The sequence below is a fragment of the Dicentrarchus labrax genome, unplaced genomic scaffold, assembly GCF_905237075.1.
Source record: "Dicentrarchus labrax unplaced genomic scaffold, dlabrax2021, whole genome shotgun sequence".
In the NCBI taxonomy this organism is placed as follows: domain Eukaryota; kingdom Metazoa; phylum Chordata; class Actinopteri; family Moronidae; genus Dicentrarchus; species Dicentrarchus labrax.
Window position 1 is genome coordinate 7,484,432 of NW_026136710.1, and position 18,614 is coordinate 7,503,045.

At 41.2% G+C, this 18,614-nt stretch overlaps 1 protein-coding gene across 2 annotated transcripts; it reads right to left on the reverse strand.

Moving 5' to 3' along the window:
- Positions 1-3,239: 3,239 nt before the first annotated feature.
- Positions 3,240-18,495, reverse strand: pdcl (phosducin-like). 2 transcript variants are annotated; one of them, XM_051412622.1, is made up of 15 exons: positions 18,268-18,495; positions 18,092-18,184; positions 15,674-15,790; positions 13,972-14,112; positions 13,740-13,883; positions 12,456-12,637; positions 11,617-11,700; positions 11,036-11,282; positions 9,903-10,189; positions 9,278-9,425; positions 8,012-8,352; positions 5,621-5,637; positions 5,340-5,353; positions 4,777-4,958; positions 3,240-4,307 (listed from the first exon to the last, which is right to left on the reverse strand). In XM_051412622.1, exons 1-15 carry the CDS (start codon positions 18,272-18,274, stop codon positions 3,744-3,746), a joined length of 2,568 nt encoding a protein of 855 aa, XP_051268582.1. In that variant the 5' UTR covers positions 18,275-18,495; the 3' UTR covers positions 3,240-3,743. The 2 variants fall into 2 exon arrangements, with proteins under 2 accessions (XP_051268582.1, XP_051268581.1); XM_051412621.1 differs by lacking the exons at positions 5,621-5,637; positions 8,012-8,352; positions 9,278-9,425; ... (7 more) ...; positions 18,092-18,184; positions 18,268-18,495 and adding an exon at positions 6,566-6,684 and having other exon boundaries at positions 5,340-5,527.
- Between the last annotated feature and the right edge of the window lie 119 nt (positions 18,496-18,614).

Consider the following 18,614-nt stretch of genomic DNA (forward strand, 5'->3'; position numbering starts at 1 on the left):
CATATTTGTGATCTGGTTGAGAAAATGTAGGCTTCTTTCCCTCAAGAATTGAATGAATTGTACAGGTCTTGTGTGTGGTGTGTGTGTATATAGTACAAAACAGAATTTTAAAAGACAGCAAATGCCTGATTTAAGAAGCACAACTAAAGATAAAAACAACCTGGTGTAAGTAGTTTGGCTGTTGTAGTTAGAAATAGGTCAGTAACTGGGCTCTAAGGTTTTACTGACCTATTTTTATTGAAGTTTGTTGCACTCTGCTAAAATATCTCAATACCAGACCAACCTCTAGAGGCTGTTGAAGTGTCATTGAAATCTACACAGTTACTCATATGATTGCAGGAATGGTTTTCTTTGTTCCTGTCAAACTCCTACGTGTTTTTCAAATATTTATACACAGATGGACTGAAAACACCTTTGCCACAGTGTCCTGATGTCCCTGCGATGATGTGCATGCTGTACTACATGTGACAGAAATTAGCTGCAACTAATTAAAAACCAGGAGGATGTCTGTTGGTATTGATCTGTGCACCCAGTCGGCTCATAGCTTCCATTTTTACCAATATCCTTGAACTTTATTTTACATAAATCCCAGAAGAACTGAACACTTAAGGGTTGTCTGAACATCATATGTTTTAAGCAGATCATTTTCATTTGAAATAGATTATACTGAAGCAAACAGGGCCTCTGTTGCTTTAGCCACTGTGACCGCTGATGTGGAAACATTGGATAGATTTTAAAGCAGCCCACTGGCAGCTTTCCACCCATGGCTTTGGAAAGAAAGAACAAACTGTTGTCACCTCCCCTTGAGTTTAAGCTGATAAAGTATACTGCACCAATCATTTCTGCAGTGAAGAGCACCTCTTGCACACGGGATCCGGACGCACCTATGAGAGGGATTAGTGTCTGTGAAGATGTGATAGAGGCTGAGCACCGTGGTCGCTATGAAGGGACTGAGGCCGGTGTTTTTCTTCGTGGCTGGGACTCTGCTGGTCCTGCATAGCTGGAGCTTTGAACTGCAGGACACAATTCATGCACTGATAGAGGAGAATATCCACCTTCACGACCAGCTGGAGAACCTCACCCAAGCTCTCAGGGAACTTAAACGGATGCTCTGGCATCACTCAAATGGTACTGAGTTTAACATTTGAATATACAGTACAGATATGGGTCAAACAACACAGCTAAAAGCTTTGAGTACCTGTTGTAGTTATTGAATAGGAAAATTGTTATGGAAAGTTATTTAAGGGTACATGAGAAACAAATATTCAACAGTATTTAAAGTAATTTTCAGAGAAGATTCACCGTATTAACTAAATTAAAAATATTAAACCAAGAATATGTGTTGCATAATGTTACATTTTTTCAGTATTGGCTGTTCCAAACATAAACAGGGAAAGAAATCTTTTAGATAATGTGTTTTTATTTAATGTATAGCCTTCACATTTCTTCATTCTCGTTCTTATCTGTTAGTATTCGTACTCTGCATTTCACTACACATATTGCTTGTGTATACAAAAAATAAATCCTCTAAATCTACCCGAAATCATCATGTAGCATTATTTCGTGATTCCATATATTTATACTTCAAGACACAGGGTGTATAATGTATGCCCTCTGGTGCATTGTGTTTTTAAATGTCCTACCCCCAAGGTCAAAACAACTGTCCGCTCTTCCCTTTCACTTTTGTCCTCTCCCTCTCATTTCCTGTCTGTGTCTGTTTCCTCTTAATCCTTTCCCTTGCTTGTTTTCATTCATTCATGTTCTCCTGTAGCTTCCTCTTCATAGTTGTTTGACCTCATCCAGACAACTGATACACATTTCATAACATTAGTCTTCAGGGCATACATTGCAATACACTTCCATACCCCTATCTTACCATGGTGTGTGTTTAATACAGACCCAGATCATCACGAGCACCACGAACATCGCAATGAGGATGCCCAGCACCTGTGGGACGAATGGTCAACACACGGTGCGTATCATGAGTGAATTCAGAGAGCTCAGGTAGCAGATGTTAGAAAAAGCTTCCAGCAGATTCACTGCCTTGTGTGTGCAAGTTGTGGCAGAGCCCATACCATTAGTTGGCATTGATTTCATGGCCATATATATAGGCTGCAGTTAGGCTTAAGGGGTCATGTAAGCACCAGAGGCATAATGAAATGTTTTGTTTATCAGCTCTGCCACAAATGAGCCTTCCAGCAGCACAATATTTGTTGGGTTAAAGGTGCTAGATACACGAGATGGTGTGACTGTATTTCTCCCTCTGCGGCAGGCATCAGTGCAGAGACTCATCTCCTGCTGGAACATGCCTTTTGTGGACATGACCTGCACGGCTCAGCTGCTCCCTTCCATGAAGAAACAACCCTCCTCCTGCTGCTGACGCTATCCTGTCTCACCCTGCTGCTGCTGATGAACTATTTGTAGGCTACATTAGCCTGGTGTCCACTGAAGAGCTGCACGCAACTTCAGTTAATTTCTTGTGGCCAATGGGGATAAGTGCAAACTAAACTAATAACTGAAAAGTGAGTTTTGATATGGTTCCAGAGATTAGCTCCAGCCCTGGCTCGCCTTTTCAGAGTGATTATTGAGTGAACAGGATTGGATGAGTTGACCTTTCCACAATCTGTGTTCACCTCTGGGAATTTACTGAACTGGAAAGGAGCCTGTTGATGCTGGTGTGTTATAACAGAGGAAGCTGTATATATATATATTACAGCAGGTTAAACCTGGTGACTCACCTAATTACGGCCATTGTGGTTATGTGGGCAATGTTTTTTATAAATCAATTACTTGTGTAGGAGTTGTGTCTACCACATTTTGATTATATTGATAATGGGAATTAATTACATGAGATGCTCTAAAACCACTTTTAAGACTACTTATTTCATCTGTTCAGCTATAAACAATGAGGAAAATGGAGTTTGGATTCCTTAAGAAATAATCATGTTATAATCATTTTCACAGGACACTGACTTGTCATAGCAGGAAAGGCAAGGAACTAATTGCATTAACGATGGCTTTGTTGTGTGAAAAAGGTCCAGTGTCTGTAAATACTAGTAGTGGATACAATAAATGGCTACGAATGGGAGGAACTCTGCAGCCCATTGTGTTCAACCACTGACCTACGTAATGAAAAAAGTATAAGAATATCAAGTAGTGCAGCTTTAAAATTCCTGAGCTTCTTCTTGTTTATCATCCCTACCTTGGAAAATTCTGATAAATAAAAAAAAAACAATAGACAGAGTCCAAACATTTGTTTATTTTTCCCACTATTTGAAATGGTACAGCACATATAAAAGTTATAAAATTAACTACAAGTCAGTGAAGAATTTGTATTCTACAGAGTGAAACACATTCAATACAATGAAGATGCACATGAAACAAAAAAAAGGGGAAATAAATGAATAAATAGTTGACAGTCATAGCTCAAACAAAACATTTAACCTAACAGCTACATCATTCTCGCTGTGAACAACAGGTCCTTATCGATATTGATAATGGCTAGAATTTACTTAAATATAACTCATGGAATGAAGTCGTGATGAAACTCAATGATGTTCTGTGTGCATTTACTTTTGCCTTCAATGCTGGTTGTATGTTGCTGTGTGAGTAGTAACATGGCATTCCAGGTTCAGTCTGTCATCACTACGGGGGGGGTCCACATACATAAAAATGATCTATAGTCCATGCAGACTGCGTACGAATATTTTCCAAGCATATAATGCACGTTAGCTATTATGGCTCTAGTCTATATCAAGGTCAGAGTCCTCGTCGCTCACAGTGTTCTGTATGATGGCTCCATTGCGAACCGTCTTCGGGACCATGGGGGGCTTGTCAGGCAGCAGGCCGTACTCCTGCAGCAGGGCCTCCAGGTCTACGGCAAAGAAGTCTTCCCCGAGCTGGTCTGTGAGCCGCACGAAGTTCCCGATCAGGTCCCCTCCTTTGTAAACGAGCAGAGCGGGCAGAGCGCTGTCTCTGAACAGTGCGCTGGTGCTGATGGCCGAGCTGCGCACGCTGCAGAACTTGACCAGCGGGTATTCCTGAGCCAGACAGAGCAGGCTGCCGCTCATGGCCTCACAGCCCGGGACGTCCGGTTCGTAGATGTGGATCATGACCAGCGTGCTTTTGTCCTCGTTGTCCAAAGCCTCCAGGAAGTCCTCTCCGCTGTTAAGCTCGTAAACCTGTGCAAAACGTTTGCCGCGGCAGAGCTGGCGCCGCATCTCTTCAATGCGCTGCATACGGTAGTGCTGGAGGAAATCTTCATCATCCTCTTCTTCCTGAAGCATGTTGTACTCTTGCATGGTCATCTGTGGGGTAGACGAAGAGGATAGGCAAAGACAGGTGGTTAAAGGAAAAGTTAGACATTTTGGGAAATAAGCTTTATTGCTAAGTACGGTAAATATGAATCTACAACCAGCAGATGCTTAGCATAGGTTAAACTGGAAATGGGAGGAACAGGTAGCCTGGCTCCGTCTAAAGGTAACACAATTCTTTAAAAAATGGACTGATCTATAATTAGACAGTGTCAGAAAATACAGGATAAAGGCAGAGGGATTCCACTGTTAATCAGGTTGTTTTTAATTAATACCGTGCCTATATTTAGGCTTTTCCTACAGCAAGTGTTCCACTAGCAAGTTTGGCACAGTTTGAAGAGGAGGTCAACCACGCACTTCCAACAATGGTGTGAGAAACAAGACGTTTAAGCCAAAAGGAGCCTTTTATAAACATTCTTCCCCATGTTAGGCACTGTCTGTATTTTGTACCCGTCCTACTTACTTTGCCTTTTATTTTTTCCTGCAGCTCTTTCTGTTTCTCTTTGTCTTTTTCCAGGTCGAGGTCAGAGCGGCAGCTCATGGACAGCTTCTTGATCAGTCTTTCCATCTCTCTCTTCTGCTCTTGTTTCTGCTCCACCTCCAGCTGCTTGTACTTCCTCCAGTCATTGATGACACCCTTTGGTCCTGGGAAAGAATAACCAGTGTCATTGCTATGTTAACTACTGCAAACATGTAATATGCTCTAAATAAGTACTAAGCTCATATAGTTTCTAACCCTCCTTATAATAATAATAACCACACATCTCAATGCATTCATCAAATATTTTGTATTAACCACATACATAATGTTTTATATCTTTAATACAATGATGTCTTATAAAAACTCTTCAACACTAGAGGTTTATTGTAATTTTTTGTGTCGTTTCAGTGACACTATGGGACTGACGTGAAGCATGGTCACTGCAAATCTTGCCTTCTCATTACCTGTCTTTAATTCCCATACAAAATGCTGCACAGTGGTCTCATCTGGACTCTTTTCAGTGTGCATGTGCATGCAATAGTTACCCGTGTTGACAGCGCTCCCATCTGCGCTGTAGTCTATCTCCGGCTCCACGGCGTTTGCGTCCCGGATGGTCTTGTTCTCCCCATCGTCATCCTCGTTGTCGCTGCCTTCGTCCTCACTGCTGCTGTAGTAGTACTGCAGCTTCTCTCCCAGGATCTTGTCATCCAGAGTCGTCATGACAACGGCCCACCTGAGGGTTGCATTTGTTAATGGTCACAGATGCAACTTACTAACTTCACACATGGGACGGTATCCTCGTGTGTGTGTGTGTGTGTTTATTAACGTGACTGAGAGCTCATCCTTCATCCCTGTACTGCACACAGAGGAGTTCCTTGCATTCACAGGCTGTTGGGTGATTTGACTAATAATTTACATGGCTAATGCCCTGCTGCCATTTGCTTTATTTTTAAAGCCTCATAGAAAAAAAAAAAAAAACACATCTTCAGATTAACAACAGCTTTGTCTCATAATAGAGAGCACATTAGTCAGTGGCGCATAATAATCCAGACTGACAGCCATCCAAGCTGTCATAGGTCGGATAGAAGGGGCTTACTTCATAAAATAGGACATCTACACTATACATAGCTTATAGCAAGTGTGTCAACACACAAAACTTAGGCTGAGGGGTCTTTAATGATGCACTGAGCCGTGTGTAAGCCAACCCATTTGCACAAATGGAGAAGCAAGCAGGCAAACACCCTTAATAAATAAATCCCTCTCACTTTTGATTGTGGCCAGGCAGCAAAATGGAAGATTACAGTGTCCCCCAACTACAGTGTACAGCTCCTTTGTTTGGTTTGGTTGCCATTATGTGACAATACAAACCCAATATCTCTGCACTGCCTTTGAATATCTCCACTACATGTAAACAGAGAGGGCGAAGGCCTACAGCCGACACACTAATGTTAGGTTGTGTGGAGAATCCGTGCCGATCTGACAGCGAGCTTAATCTATTATATAGTAAGCGAGCGCCTCACGGATATTGTTACAGCTTTCTAAAGGGGATAGCGACAAACCAATTAGCTTGTTTACTAAGTAGGACACGGGCCGGACCAGCAGGCACTACTACAGCGTTTGTGACACTGAGCTAGGTTAGCATTAGCCAACTGAGCCAGCTCTTCTCACTTCCTCCTGACAACCCGTAAACATCAGCTAGCCATAAGAAATGTTAAATTAACTCGACTCCAAATGTACACGCTGCTATAAAACCGGACAAAATGACTCTTACCTTTATGATATGGTCAGCTAGCGGTAGTAAAGTATCTCCAGCTCCCAGTGAGTTCACACCGCAGCTAATCTGCTCTCTCCCGCAGTGTGCTGCCTTCAGGGCTCCGGGAAATGTCGTAATTATTAAATATGAGCGCAACGAGAATCTTATTATTATTATTATCATCTTATTTTATAGTTCAGATTTTTCATCCTTTCTGTGTGTGGACATTCTGGGAGCCAGTCATCAGTGTCGCTCAGTGTGTGATGTTTGCTACAAATTTTTCAAACACAAATATTACTCTTAAATGCACACATTTTGCAGTTACTACAAAATAACTAAACACAGACCACAGCCACTCAAAAATTGCTGAGTAATGAGTTAATTCTGGTGCTATTGCAATCCAAATAGGTAATTCAAAGAATAATATGTGAGGGGGGTCATATTCTGAAGTATATCTATAAATTTGGACTTTACTGAGAGCACCTAAAGGTAACACGATACCATGGTGCATCCGGGTGCATCCCACTGACGTGGTCAGTGTTGTCATACAGTACCCACCTTCACAACTAGAGGGCAATATGACTATAAAACATGACACAGACTACTTGTTCTATTACTACCACAACTATAACACAACCACTGTCTGCAGGCTCACAAAGAACTGCATTTTAAATTGAGCATTACTCCCTTTTTGTTTTTACAAAAGGTACCATGATACCAATGAGAGATTCAAATCACAGAATTCAACTCATCTGAAAAGTCAGACAGCACCAGATCTTGTCAAAAGGAGTCTGTAGATTATTTCTTGTTTGTGTCTGATATTAATAATCTAATATGCATCCATGTTCTGAGCTATGAGGTAACCATGCTTTGTAAACCCTGAGTCGGTTGTCTCCAGTATTCAGCCTCAACACAAAAGAAACAGTGTATTCACAAGGATTAGTGGGTGGGAAGTGTGAATGGAGACTCATGAGAGGAACAAAAGAAGGAGGTAGTTAAAAGAAAAAAAGATTTGAATCGCTGCCAATTTAAATAAACAGACAATAATCCACTTTGGGTCTATAGTTTTATTTCAATGAATGGTTATATTGCATTGCAATCACTTCTTTTAAAATAAATCTACAGACAGTACATACCTTTATTACTGCACAGTGTGAACATGTTTTTTTTTTTTTTTGGATAGTATTTCAGTCTTCAGGCACAAAGCGTTAAACGAAAACCATATGTTTATGTCCTCACTGTTTGCTCAAGACAGACAGTCTTAAGGAAGAGACGAGTTTTCATACTGAGCTCTGAGTCCCGTGTGATTCTCCAGTGCTGTTCAAACAAGCATCACTGTATGTTCTCCACACAAACATCAACACATGCTGTGTGTTTTAGCAGCAGCCTCCTTTACCTTAATTTAGGGATGTAAAACCATAACCTTCTTGTGTCTGCGAAGGGTCATAGCTCATCAGTTCTTACTTTACTGTCATCACTCCCTCTTTGTGATTGCTCCTCAGCTGGTACTCTAAATGCCACATAGGGACACGACTTGGTGTTTAGACAGACCAGCTTCTTTAGTGTGGCGGAGTTCACTATGTCAAAGCCGACTTTGCCTCCAAAGGTACTGGGCTTCCAGTATTCAGGAGAACATATAGGGTTTCCCAGGAGGCCTTTAAGGGAGAAGGGGGCACCCATCTCCACCATGCTCTCTCCAAATATGGTGCCGGCTCTTGTTTTCTCCAACATCAATCCAGGATAAAACTCAAGAGCTTCAATGTCACCGTAAAACTCTTCAAGCTCGCGGGCTATCTCCTCGCTATCTGCAAACGGTAACCAGGAGTATTGCACAGTTAATACAAATATTAAAGCATCAAGGATTCATTTATAAGCACTACAGACGGCAGTCAGAGTCCACCACTTTGGTCCAGACTGAAACTGGATTGATTGCCATGAAACTTGCCCCAAAAAATATTCATGGTGATCAGAAGATGAAGGCGTATAACTTTAAAATACCCCTAGCTTCTTTCGTTAACACCACCAGCAAGTCAAAGTTTTACTTCTCAACATTTACTGTATGGATTGGCACACAATTTGGTGCAGACGATGAATCCTAATAATTCTGGCAATCCTCTGACTTTTGCTCTAGTGTCACCATGAGGTTCATACTTGGTGGTTTGGAGCAAAATATCTCCTGTGCCTAAGTATAGCCTCACAGGGCCGCTAGCATAGCTGTAGATTCTTATTAATCACATATTTTGTGATTGTGGCAGGGAACCTTTTTCACAGCAGCCATTGTCACATGAAATAGGGTAAACACAGGTGTTACCAATAACATTAACTGAGTCTCTGTTTCATTTAGTGTAGTAGAGCCTTTCCAACATGCACAACAGCAGCACCCTGACTCTGTCTGCCCAGAATGAAATGAAACCTTAATTAGTATTATCACCTGTGTTTACCCTACTATTTCATGTCAAAATGGCTGCTGTGAAAAAGGTCTATTGTCCAAGTTGTGCATTTAATGAAATTAATGTCATGCAATTCATCTACAACTTGATACAGAAATGTCAAAGGAAGACATTGTAACAGCAACGATGGAAATAGGGAACGGTCTTGAAAAAAAATGCCTTGAAAGGGAGCGGATGCCATTTATTCCAAGAATGTATGTCCAGCTGCTCTCATGGACTTGTAAAAGTTGTAAATCACATGCTTGGTTACACTTCGTGCTGTGTGGTCTGTTTTTCTTACCAGTGAATTGTCTGAACGATGTGTATGGCTTCAGATTAAAACGCTTCCTGTACTCGTTGAAGGGCTGCATGCGGAGTTGGCGGGACTCCTTTATGGCTCCCACGGCCACTTTGGTCACCATAGCATTGATGTTATGGCCACCACCAATCTGTAGGACAAATATTGGAAATGAAATATCCTATTGGAGACATTTTAAATATATTCCGTGTTTCATTCCCTTGCAGAGCTAAGCAGCTCATGTGGACGTGCTTTGATTGTCTGTGTTGTATATGTTTACCTGTAATGTAGGTTTGTAATTTTATAATCTATGTTAAGACTGTAATTAACAAACATTCATTTAGTTTCTGATCAGTACATAGATTTCTGGATGTGACAAGCAAGGGAACCCAAAAACAATATTAATATTTGTTTCTGCTTAGCTCATAAACCGTTTTTGTAGCTATGACTACAAATATTACAGTCACCACCAATCTCAGTTAATCACTCAACAGTACAAAAGCATTGCCCAAGTCACCCTCAGTTATCAACATTTAACCAAGCCAAGCACCTACATGATACAGTTCTAGAAAAACAGGTAGAAAAGAGTGTGACTGCCAAAAACTCTCTTTGTATCGGCTGTGGTTACCTGGCCAGCAGCTTGCCGAGAAAAGGCATCCACCAGTTTCTCAATGCCATAGTGTGTGAGAACAGAAGTGTTGAAGAGGAACTGCGGGTATGACAGTTCATCTCCGTTAATAAAGAAACTGTCGGGCATCAAGGGGTGCCAGTGATAGAGCTGGCTGAACTCTAGGGCAATACGGTTCCCATACTGGAAGTTGGAGTTAAACAGCAGGGTGGGATCAAACTTCAACTGCAGCAGGTATCCACTGAGGTGCTGTACGTACTCCTCTATCACTATCCGTATTGTTTCACCTGAGAGAAACATGCAGAGACACAAACAGGGAGGGCAGATGAAAGAACCTAGCTGATTCTGACTCACGACAGAACAGGTTCAAACTCAAGATGGCTCAAATAAAATCATCATTAGTGAGTTTATTAAGAGGTGTGCTCACATACAGTATTATTAAACACCAGCTCTAGACAAACAAAAGATTTTGAAACATCTTAGAAGTAGTTTGAAATTTCGGAAAATATGCTTTTTTTTCTATTCTTGCTGAGTGTCTGATACTCTCAGCCAGCAGACGGTTAACTTAGCTCATCATAAAGAGGGAAAACCGGGAATAAGCTGGCCTGGCTCTGTCCAAAGATAACAAAGTACACTTAATGGTACGCAAGTGTAAAAAAATTCCTTTGTTTGTCTTCTCCCCAGTCAGGGAAAAAGTTACAGTGCAGCAGGGGAGGACTTCGTCATGTATAAAATACAGTCCTTTCCATCCTTGTGTGACAGTCCCCCCTGGCACTGTAACAAAGTCACCCTACCAGCACGTTGAAAGCTCACTAATTAACGCATGATATCCTGTTTGTTTAATCTGCACAATGGCCAAAAAGTGGATACACATAGTCTAGAACATTACCCCGTGTAAACCACAAACTCCATTTTTACACCTAAACAAACAAGATAATGTTCATTTGTGAGCTTAAGAGGGGCTGGTATTTTGTTATCTTTGGATAGAGACAGGCAAGCTGTTCCCCTCAGTTTCCAGTCTTTGTGCTAAGCTAATTGGTTTCTGGCTGTAGCTTTATTTATCAAATAAAGCAAGGAAATTAGCATATTTCCAAAAATGTCAAGCTATTCTTTCAAAACTGTGTCCAGCTCACCAATGATGATGAGGCGTGTGGTCTGGAAAATCTGTTCATCATCCCAGGTGGGATGTTCCGCCTTCAGGATGTCACATACTCGGTTATGCTCCCTCAGCCAGAGCGTGGCATACATTCCCAAACCAGGGAGGAGCCCATACACTTCCTGACCAATAGCCATCTGACCCTCAGGAGGGATCCCTGGAGGGTAGCTCATCTTAATGGGTGCATCAGCTACAGAGGGAGGGTACATCTCGCCGTCAATTAACTGATGGGAAAACAATAATTATACATTACAACGCATTGCAAATCTGGCTTTCTCAACCTTCTCCACTTTATCTGACTGTATAGTGCCAGTCCTACATACTTCTGCATTTATAACTGTATACATGTATAACTTCTGGTAACTTCAGATGCTTCTTAGAGCTAATGACAGCAACAGATTTGGCTAACATGCTTGTTTGGTTCATGGAAATATCTCACATAACACAATATTGTTTCACTTTGCCCTTGAACGGAAATTATTTGTTCCAATCTTGATCGACATGTAAAGGTAAGTCTTTGTGCACACGTCTTTTTCTATTCAGTTTCGACTCTTTTACCTGATACTTGAGTTTTCCGTCTTGGTGAAGCCTGAGCTGGAGCTGCCGTTCCAGGTTGTCTCCATACACGTGCCCAGCATCCACCTGTATGTGTCACAGGACAAGACAGAAAATGAGGTGAGAGAATGAGAGGAAATAATTAAAAGCATGACTAAATATGAGTTGATGACATTGTGACTGATTTTGTTCCCATTTTTAGTGCTTATTTGATTTTTAATGGTGTTCAATCAGGTTTTTTAGAGTTTGCCATAGTAGCAGCTGGTTAGTTTAGCTTAGCACAAAGACTGGAAAACAGAGGGTCTGGCTCTGTTCAAGGTAACAAAATCACTGTATCTCATTTGCTTAATCCCATCTCTTGCTGATTTACATAAAAGCTCTTCAGGCTTTTAAATTTTCACTCCTGGACTATTTATTATGATACGTTTGCCATTTTATGTTTTAATCTGCTTTCTAACTGTATTTCAGTGTCTCCATATCTTTATGATTCATTGCTTGTTTTAATGTTATTGATTTTTATACTCTCTTTTTTGTTTTTTCCCCTGGGAAAGCACTTGAAGGTGTGGTAAATTTAATCTGCAGTCCATCCGTTCCTGCAGTTAGCCGTCCCCTCCCTCCTCCCCACGTCACCACACTGAAATTCTGCTGCCTGCCCTTAAGGGCCGTTTCTTGGTGGAGTTCTCTCTCCTCATTCAATAAAGTACTATTGAAAGGAGGGACTGTGAGTCAGACTCTAGGGCTTTTTAACACTTTTTTTTAAATGCCTAGAGCAGCATTAAGAATTGTGCTATTGAAATAAAGTTTATTGTTATTAAACGGACAAAAGTTTTAAATGGACTAACCCCATGTGCTATAGCCTTAGTGAAGCCCAGACCCATGCGATTGTAGGTCTTAAAGAACTGGTGAGTGAAGTGTTGCGCAAAGAAGGCGAACATAAGGTTGGAGCCCTGGGGGTCGGGTCTAAACGTCCTTCTCTTCAGCAGCCTTTCAACCAGCAGCTCAGGGTCAGGCAGCCCAGCCCCGCCTGAACAGGAAAAAAAAACACGTCAAACACAGCACGGGGCACAACACACATACACCACACCTTTAGTCATAATACTGAAACAATGCGTCTGTGTAAACAGTACTGATACACTTAACACATGACACTGCACTTCTGAATCGCCCAAGGTCATCCAATCTTCATTCATGATGCTGTGGTGGAAAGTTTAGCTTCAACTGAGCAATAGACATGTTCTGCATTACATATTAGTGATGCAGTCACACATTTGTACCTCGTAATGAATTATATCAAAATTATGCAGTAGTGGAAATACTTTACTATAATTTTAAGACACTTGTAGTAGACAATTTGAGTGTTTACTCTACTCTACATCTGTGTTTTTACTCCAATACTATCTTCACTTATCTCAAAGCTACTTGATCATCTTACAAAATACAGACTGAACTATTACTACTGTAATAATACACAACATAGTGCAATTATCATTGTATTAATATAAATAGGTAGGGCAACATTTAAGAATTCATGGTACTAGTGCCAACACTAGCACAGTTTCGGTATTGACACAATACTTTTATCGATACCTTATCAATACTCTTACTTAAATATCAACACATTCTGCTGCTCAAGACAAAGGGAGCCAAAATCATTACATGTTAAACGTCTATTTCCAGTGGCAGAAAACTATTTCATTTCAACGGCCTCTGAGCTAGCAACCTACGCACTGAAAATGGCAAGTTACCCTGACCCTACCCCAGTCTTTAAGAGTAAAAATATAAACAAGCTAGCAGTTGTTAACTTTTCTTTTAAAAGGATTTAGCCATTTTAATGCCAGGGCTTGCCTACCCATGTCCAAATGTTCCACCAAAATGACTCCGCCCCCAAACGCTACATTCCTGCATCCTGGGCTTAGCATTGCCAAAGACAATCATAATGGGTTTAGACCTTTCTCCAGTGCTGGCACATCGCTAATGTGAAGTGTGAAGATAGGTCTGGTGCTCAATCTCTGTGGGTTCGTCCCTATGAGTCACACCTTTCACATCGCACTTACTAATCTGATCCATCGGTAATGTAAAAATATGAATTATTGCAGCTTTAAACTTAATATAAATGAGTGGCTTACCTTTAACCCCCAGAGGTGTAGGGCAGTCCTCTGGCACGGGGGGCAGAATCCGGGTGTAGTAGCTCAGATTATAGTAGGATTCCCAGCTGAGGTAGTTATATTTTGAGTTGTAGGTTGGAGGAGTGGGTATTAAGTTGGCTCTAACTGTTCATTAAAAATATAAAAGGACATTAGACATTGAATATTTGACAGCCCTGAGTGAATTTCTTTGAATAAATTGCTGACTCTGGACCTGTTAAAACCAGCCGCATGAGAACGTCCCGTAGGAAGGTGTGGTTGATGATTTCCCAGAGCCAGTGAAAATGAGTGAGAATGTAATGCACCACATCTGGGCTGGGCTTCAAGAACTGACGCACCCTGGTCCAAAACTCCGCTGTGGTGGGAGGACAAATGAAAAAAACAATCTTGTTACTGGAAGTCAGGGCTGCTGGGAATTTAGAGTGGAAATTCACAGCTGACAAAATCAGTATCTCACAGGACACTAAGCATTCACTAAATTGCTCAGCCATTCACTGAATAAAGTAAATAATATGACAATTCAGTATGACTATCAGGCTAGGAGTTTTAGCATCATGGGGGCAAGGCTGGATTACCAACCAGGCAAAGCAGGCAACTGCCCCAGGGCCCCCAAAACTCCAGGAGCCCTAAAAGGTCCAGGCTTACGGTGTGTCAGCTGGTTTGTTTGCGATAATGCCTCATTAAACGACAATATCAACTGAACCGAAACAAGTTTTAAACTCATTAGTGACACATTATCACCTTTCAAATTAATATGGAGAACTAATTAGCAAATATTTGCATATTTACTCATCAGGCAGTTACACAGCAATACTTGCTTTCACTGGGAGTAGTGTTTTTTGAACCCCGAATGTTAAGTAAGTAAATCCGATGTTCACTCTCTTTTGGCTCTGTTTTTGGTATAAATATCTGTAACTTTAGCTGTTAAATGCACTATATTCACCAGCTAGTTGCTAACATTGTCTGTCTGCTATTTGGTGCAGAGCAGTTAGTGTAAAGTGGGCTTTTTCTGAGGTTGTTCACTGAAAATAACTGCCTGTTGAGGCTGGAAAGAATACTATGAGGATGAACCAAAACAGTTGCTGGACAGCTAAACACCCAGTTGAAGCATCAGGTTCGGGTGATAATACTATGATAAGTTGGTTCATCACATCTCTTTCACATTGTCATTTGATACATTGTTATTATAACAATATTGACTCTAACTGCTTTAACAGAATAAATATAACATGAAAAGCCTAAATACTGTACCAAAGGTAGGAATGTGTGTTTGTGGACCTATTTCCAAAATCCCAAAGCTCCATTAAGATGTTTCAACGTTGATCCTGTTTGTGTAAAACGAGCTACATGTGTGGCTGTTCTACATGGTGTAAGAAGTAAAAAATATTATTTAAAGTAAATCTTATCACTCAATCCCATTTCCCCTGTTTGCCATTGCTTGTCTTTTCCATCCTTCTCCTCGTTCTTTCTGTTTTTCTCTGCACAATCAAAGGTTGATTGCTCATATGCCTGATGAGCGTGATGTAACTGCATAACTGCCTGCCAAATACATCACATCTGATTAAGCACTACAGTGTGTGAGGGTTCCCTGTTAATGAGAAGCAGACCAGCAGAGTTAGTAGGTGGTTCAGGAAAGAGATCAGCAAAAGCAGCTCGGATCCAGCTGGTCTCTTTCTGGCAGTTCCTCCAATTCTTCCAAATATTTGGGTCTAGACATGGAGTGCTAACCCTGTCGGCCAGGAGCTATGTTGCTCTATTTCCTGAGTTAACAACAACAAAATAAAACCCTTTTTCATCAGCCACCGAGCCCTTTCCGTCTCATGTACAAAAGAAAAGCAGAATATTTCAAATTCCTGAAAAGTGCAATAATAAGAGGAGGATATGAGAGCTTGTCTTATGAGGATAACTGGACTCACGGACAGTGCAGTTTTCTCCGTAGTAGCCGGTGCGAGTGCAGTCGCACTCATACTTGTCTTCACTATACCTCACACACACACCCGAGTGCTGACAGGGTAAATAGCAGCATGGGTTCACTGTGGAAAACAGGAAGAGCTCACATCAAAGACAGTGAGAAATACTTACATAAACTCATATATATGAAGCTGTGACATTGTAAGAAATTGAAAAAGAGATCAAGATCAAATATTGACTTGACACTTGCTTCTTGCACAGTGATTGAGTTCCCGACAAAAACTATCATTTGCCTTAGCACAAGATAGGATCAACACTTTTACTACTACTACTAATACTTTTAACCAGACGTCAGATCTCAGATTGAGCCTTTAAGGACTGACTCAAAATAACGTCTAAAGTGTAAAAAAAAAGAATTCGACAGACTATTTCTTGGAGGTACTATGCCTGGTCCACCACATAACTCTAAGTTTAAGGAACAAATTATTGTTTTTGCACTTTAAACATGAAATATAACGTTATTTAGTGAGACTGAGAGGTGCTGGTAGGTGGATTATGTTACCTTTGGCCAGAGCCAGGCTGGCTATTATTCCGTTTCCAATCTCTATGCTAAGCTAGCTAAGTTAACCAGCTGCTGGCTTTACCTTTAAGGGTAACTTTATTCAACTGACAAATGACGTCCATTACAAGTGCTTGCTTATAGAGACTGTACAGAGCGAGAGTTCTGCAGCCGTCAGGCACAAAACAAGCTGTAATAAAATTTGTGTTTTTGTTTTTGTTCAATGTTTTAAAAGGTCAGTGGAGTCTGATGGCTTTGAGCAGAGCGATACAACGTCTGTTTCTGGTTAAACAAAAGGGATCTTACTCTTTAACAAAAAGTTCTATCTCTGTAGGGTCCTTTCCATAATGTTGTCAGACACTTATATTAACAAACTGAGCCTGTCAGTGGAAAAAATAACCACTTTTAGCGGAAGTACATTGACGGTCCCTTCTCTGAAGGGATTACATTACTGCTTGTTTCACAGCTGCCAGCTGCAGCACTCTCACTCGATACTAAAACCGAAATTTAAAACCACACAGATGTAATACAATTTTTTTAATTAAAATGTATGTCTGTATGTCTATAATCTAAAGGGTGGGGGAAAAATCCTCTTGGCTCAAGTCAGTGACATGAAAAACCTTTTCTAAAAAATGCATTGACAAGTTACAACAAGCAAAGTTCATACATTCAGGTTTCAGGGTAAGAAATGAAATCCTCTTAAATTACAACATGATGACAGATAAGAGTGTTTTTACTAGACATTCCTCCATCCCAAGATGTATGCATAAATAACTACAAGTTCCTTTTGTCATAGAATAGTTCAGGGTGTAGCATTACAGATATGTATGTTATGATAACCGTGCGATAAACTACTCATCCATGTAAACTCTGACAAAAAGCATTACTCAAGAGAAGTTGTATAAACTTCCCTGAACGTGCAAAAACATGCCCCTCCTTGCCCTCGTAGACCCCCCATCACTATGTTATCTACACAGGTACCGTCTGATTTAACAGGTCAGAATGAGTTCAAATCCCACAGATAACATGGAAATTCACATTGCATGCGACCTAAAAATATATAATTAAATTTGAGAATGATTCATTGCCACTGAATCAGCAGCTTATGTTGAAACTTTTTCTCCAATGACTCAAAAGATCCAGGAGTCTGTGTGGGCCTTAACTGCAACAATGACATGATGTCTGATTCAGAGACAATTTTGGCAGCACATAAAAGCAGAAATCGCACGAGAAGAAGGTGAAAGTCTTTGTTCACATGTGTGTAAGCGGATGTTGTGGTTCCTGAGGGCCTGATGGTATACTGTGTACATGAGGGGGCTGCTGTGTGGATGTAGTACAGGTCGGGCCACATGTCTGGCCACAGGTCAGGCAGGAAAAGTCTGTTTGGGGCTTACACTGCTACAAATATATATGTATATGTAGGCCTATCCAGTTTCACAAATCTGTCAGTGCAGAGAGTCTTGAAATTGTATCTTTTAGGGGACTAAAAGGCCAAATTCTCAATACAAATAATGACTCTGTTTCACTCAAGTGAGAAGAACAAGTTGATATGCATTGTCCATAATTGCCCCCCTCACAATGCTTAGTTTTCTATTTGTGACAGTGCTAAATGACATCATGCCTGGAGCAGGCTTGCCAGGACCTGTTTTTATTATCAGGGTTACCAGAATGTCTAGAATCCATAATCCACCAGGTACTGAGGAAGGCCTGATAAGACCAGTAGCATTTCTCTGAAAACACTGATTCATACTCCACTGAACATCTGTTTCCCGCACCGACCTATGCCAGCCATTGAAGCATCAAATACTCAGACAAACAATGGAAGGCATAACACCATGTCCAAACCCACTGACTTCTCACCTACCTGTGTTTGAGGCGACCTCATCACCCCGGCATGCAGGCTCCCTCAACAGCAAGAGAAGAGCCAAAACTGATCCTAGGACAGAGGCTTTGACAGCTGTGTAGAAATCAATGAGTGTTTAAGTACAGAAAGGTAAAAACACACTGCAGACACACAAGCAACAAATCACAGATACTTACATCTCATTTCAGCAGCCTCGGTTCAGGAAAATTTAATTCCAACAAATAAAACTGTGAGAAAAGTGGCAAGGTCCAGACTTCGGGACTGATTCAGAGAGTTGTGGGGAGGAGGATCCAGCTGCTGACAGAGAGAGAGTGAGAGTAACAGAGCAGGAGGACCAGCAGTCCAACAAGTTTGTCTCTGAGTGCTGCAGCCCCGTCGCAGTGCGCCTTCACCTGCCGTCACACGGAAAGGAGAAAGTGGGACGGAGACTTCAGCCAAGTGCGTGTTTGCCCCTTTTTTATCGCCCCCTGTTGGTGCATTCTCATGATTGCAATTTAGTGGGCTTCACGATGCATTCAAATGC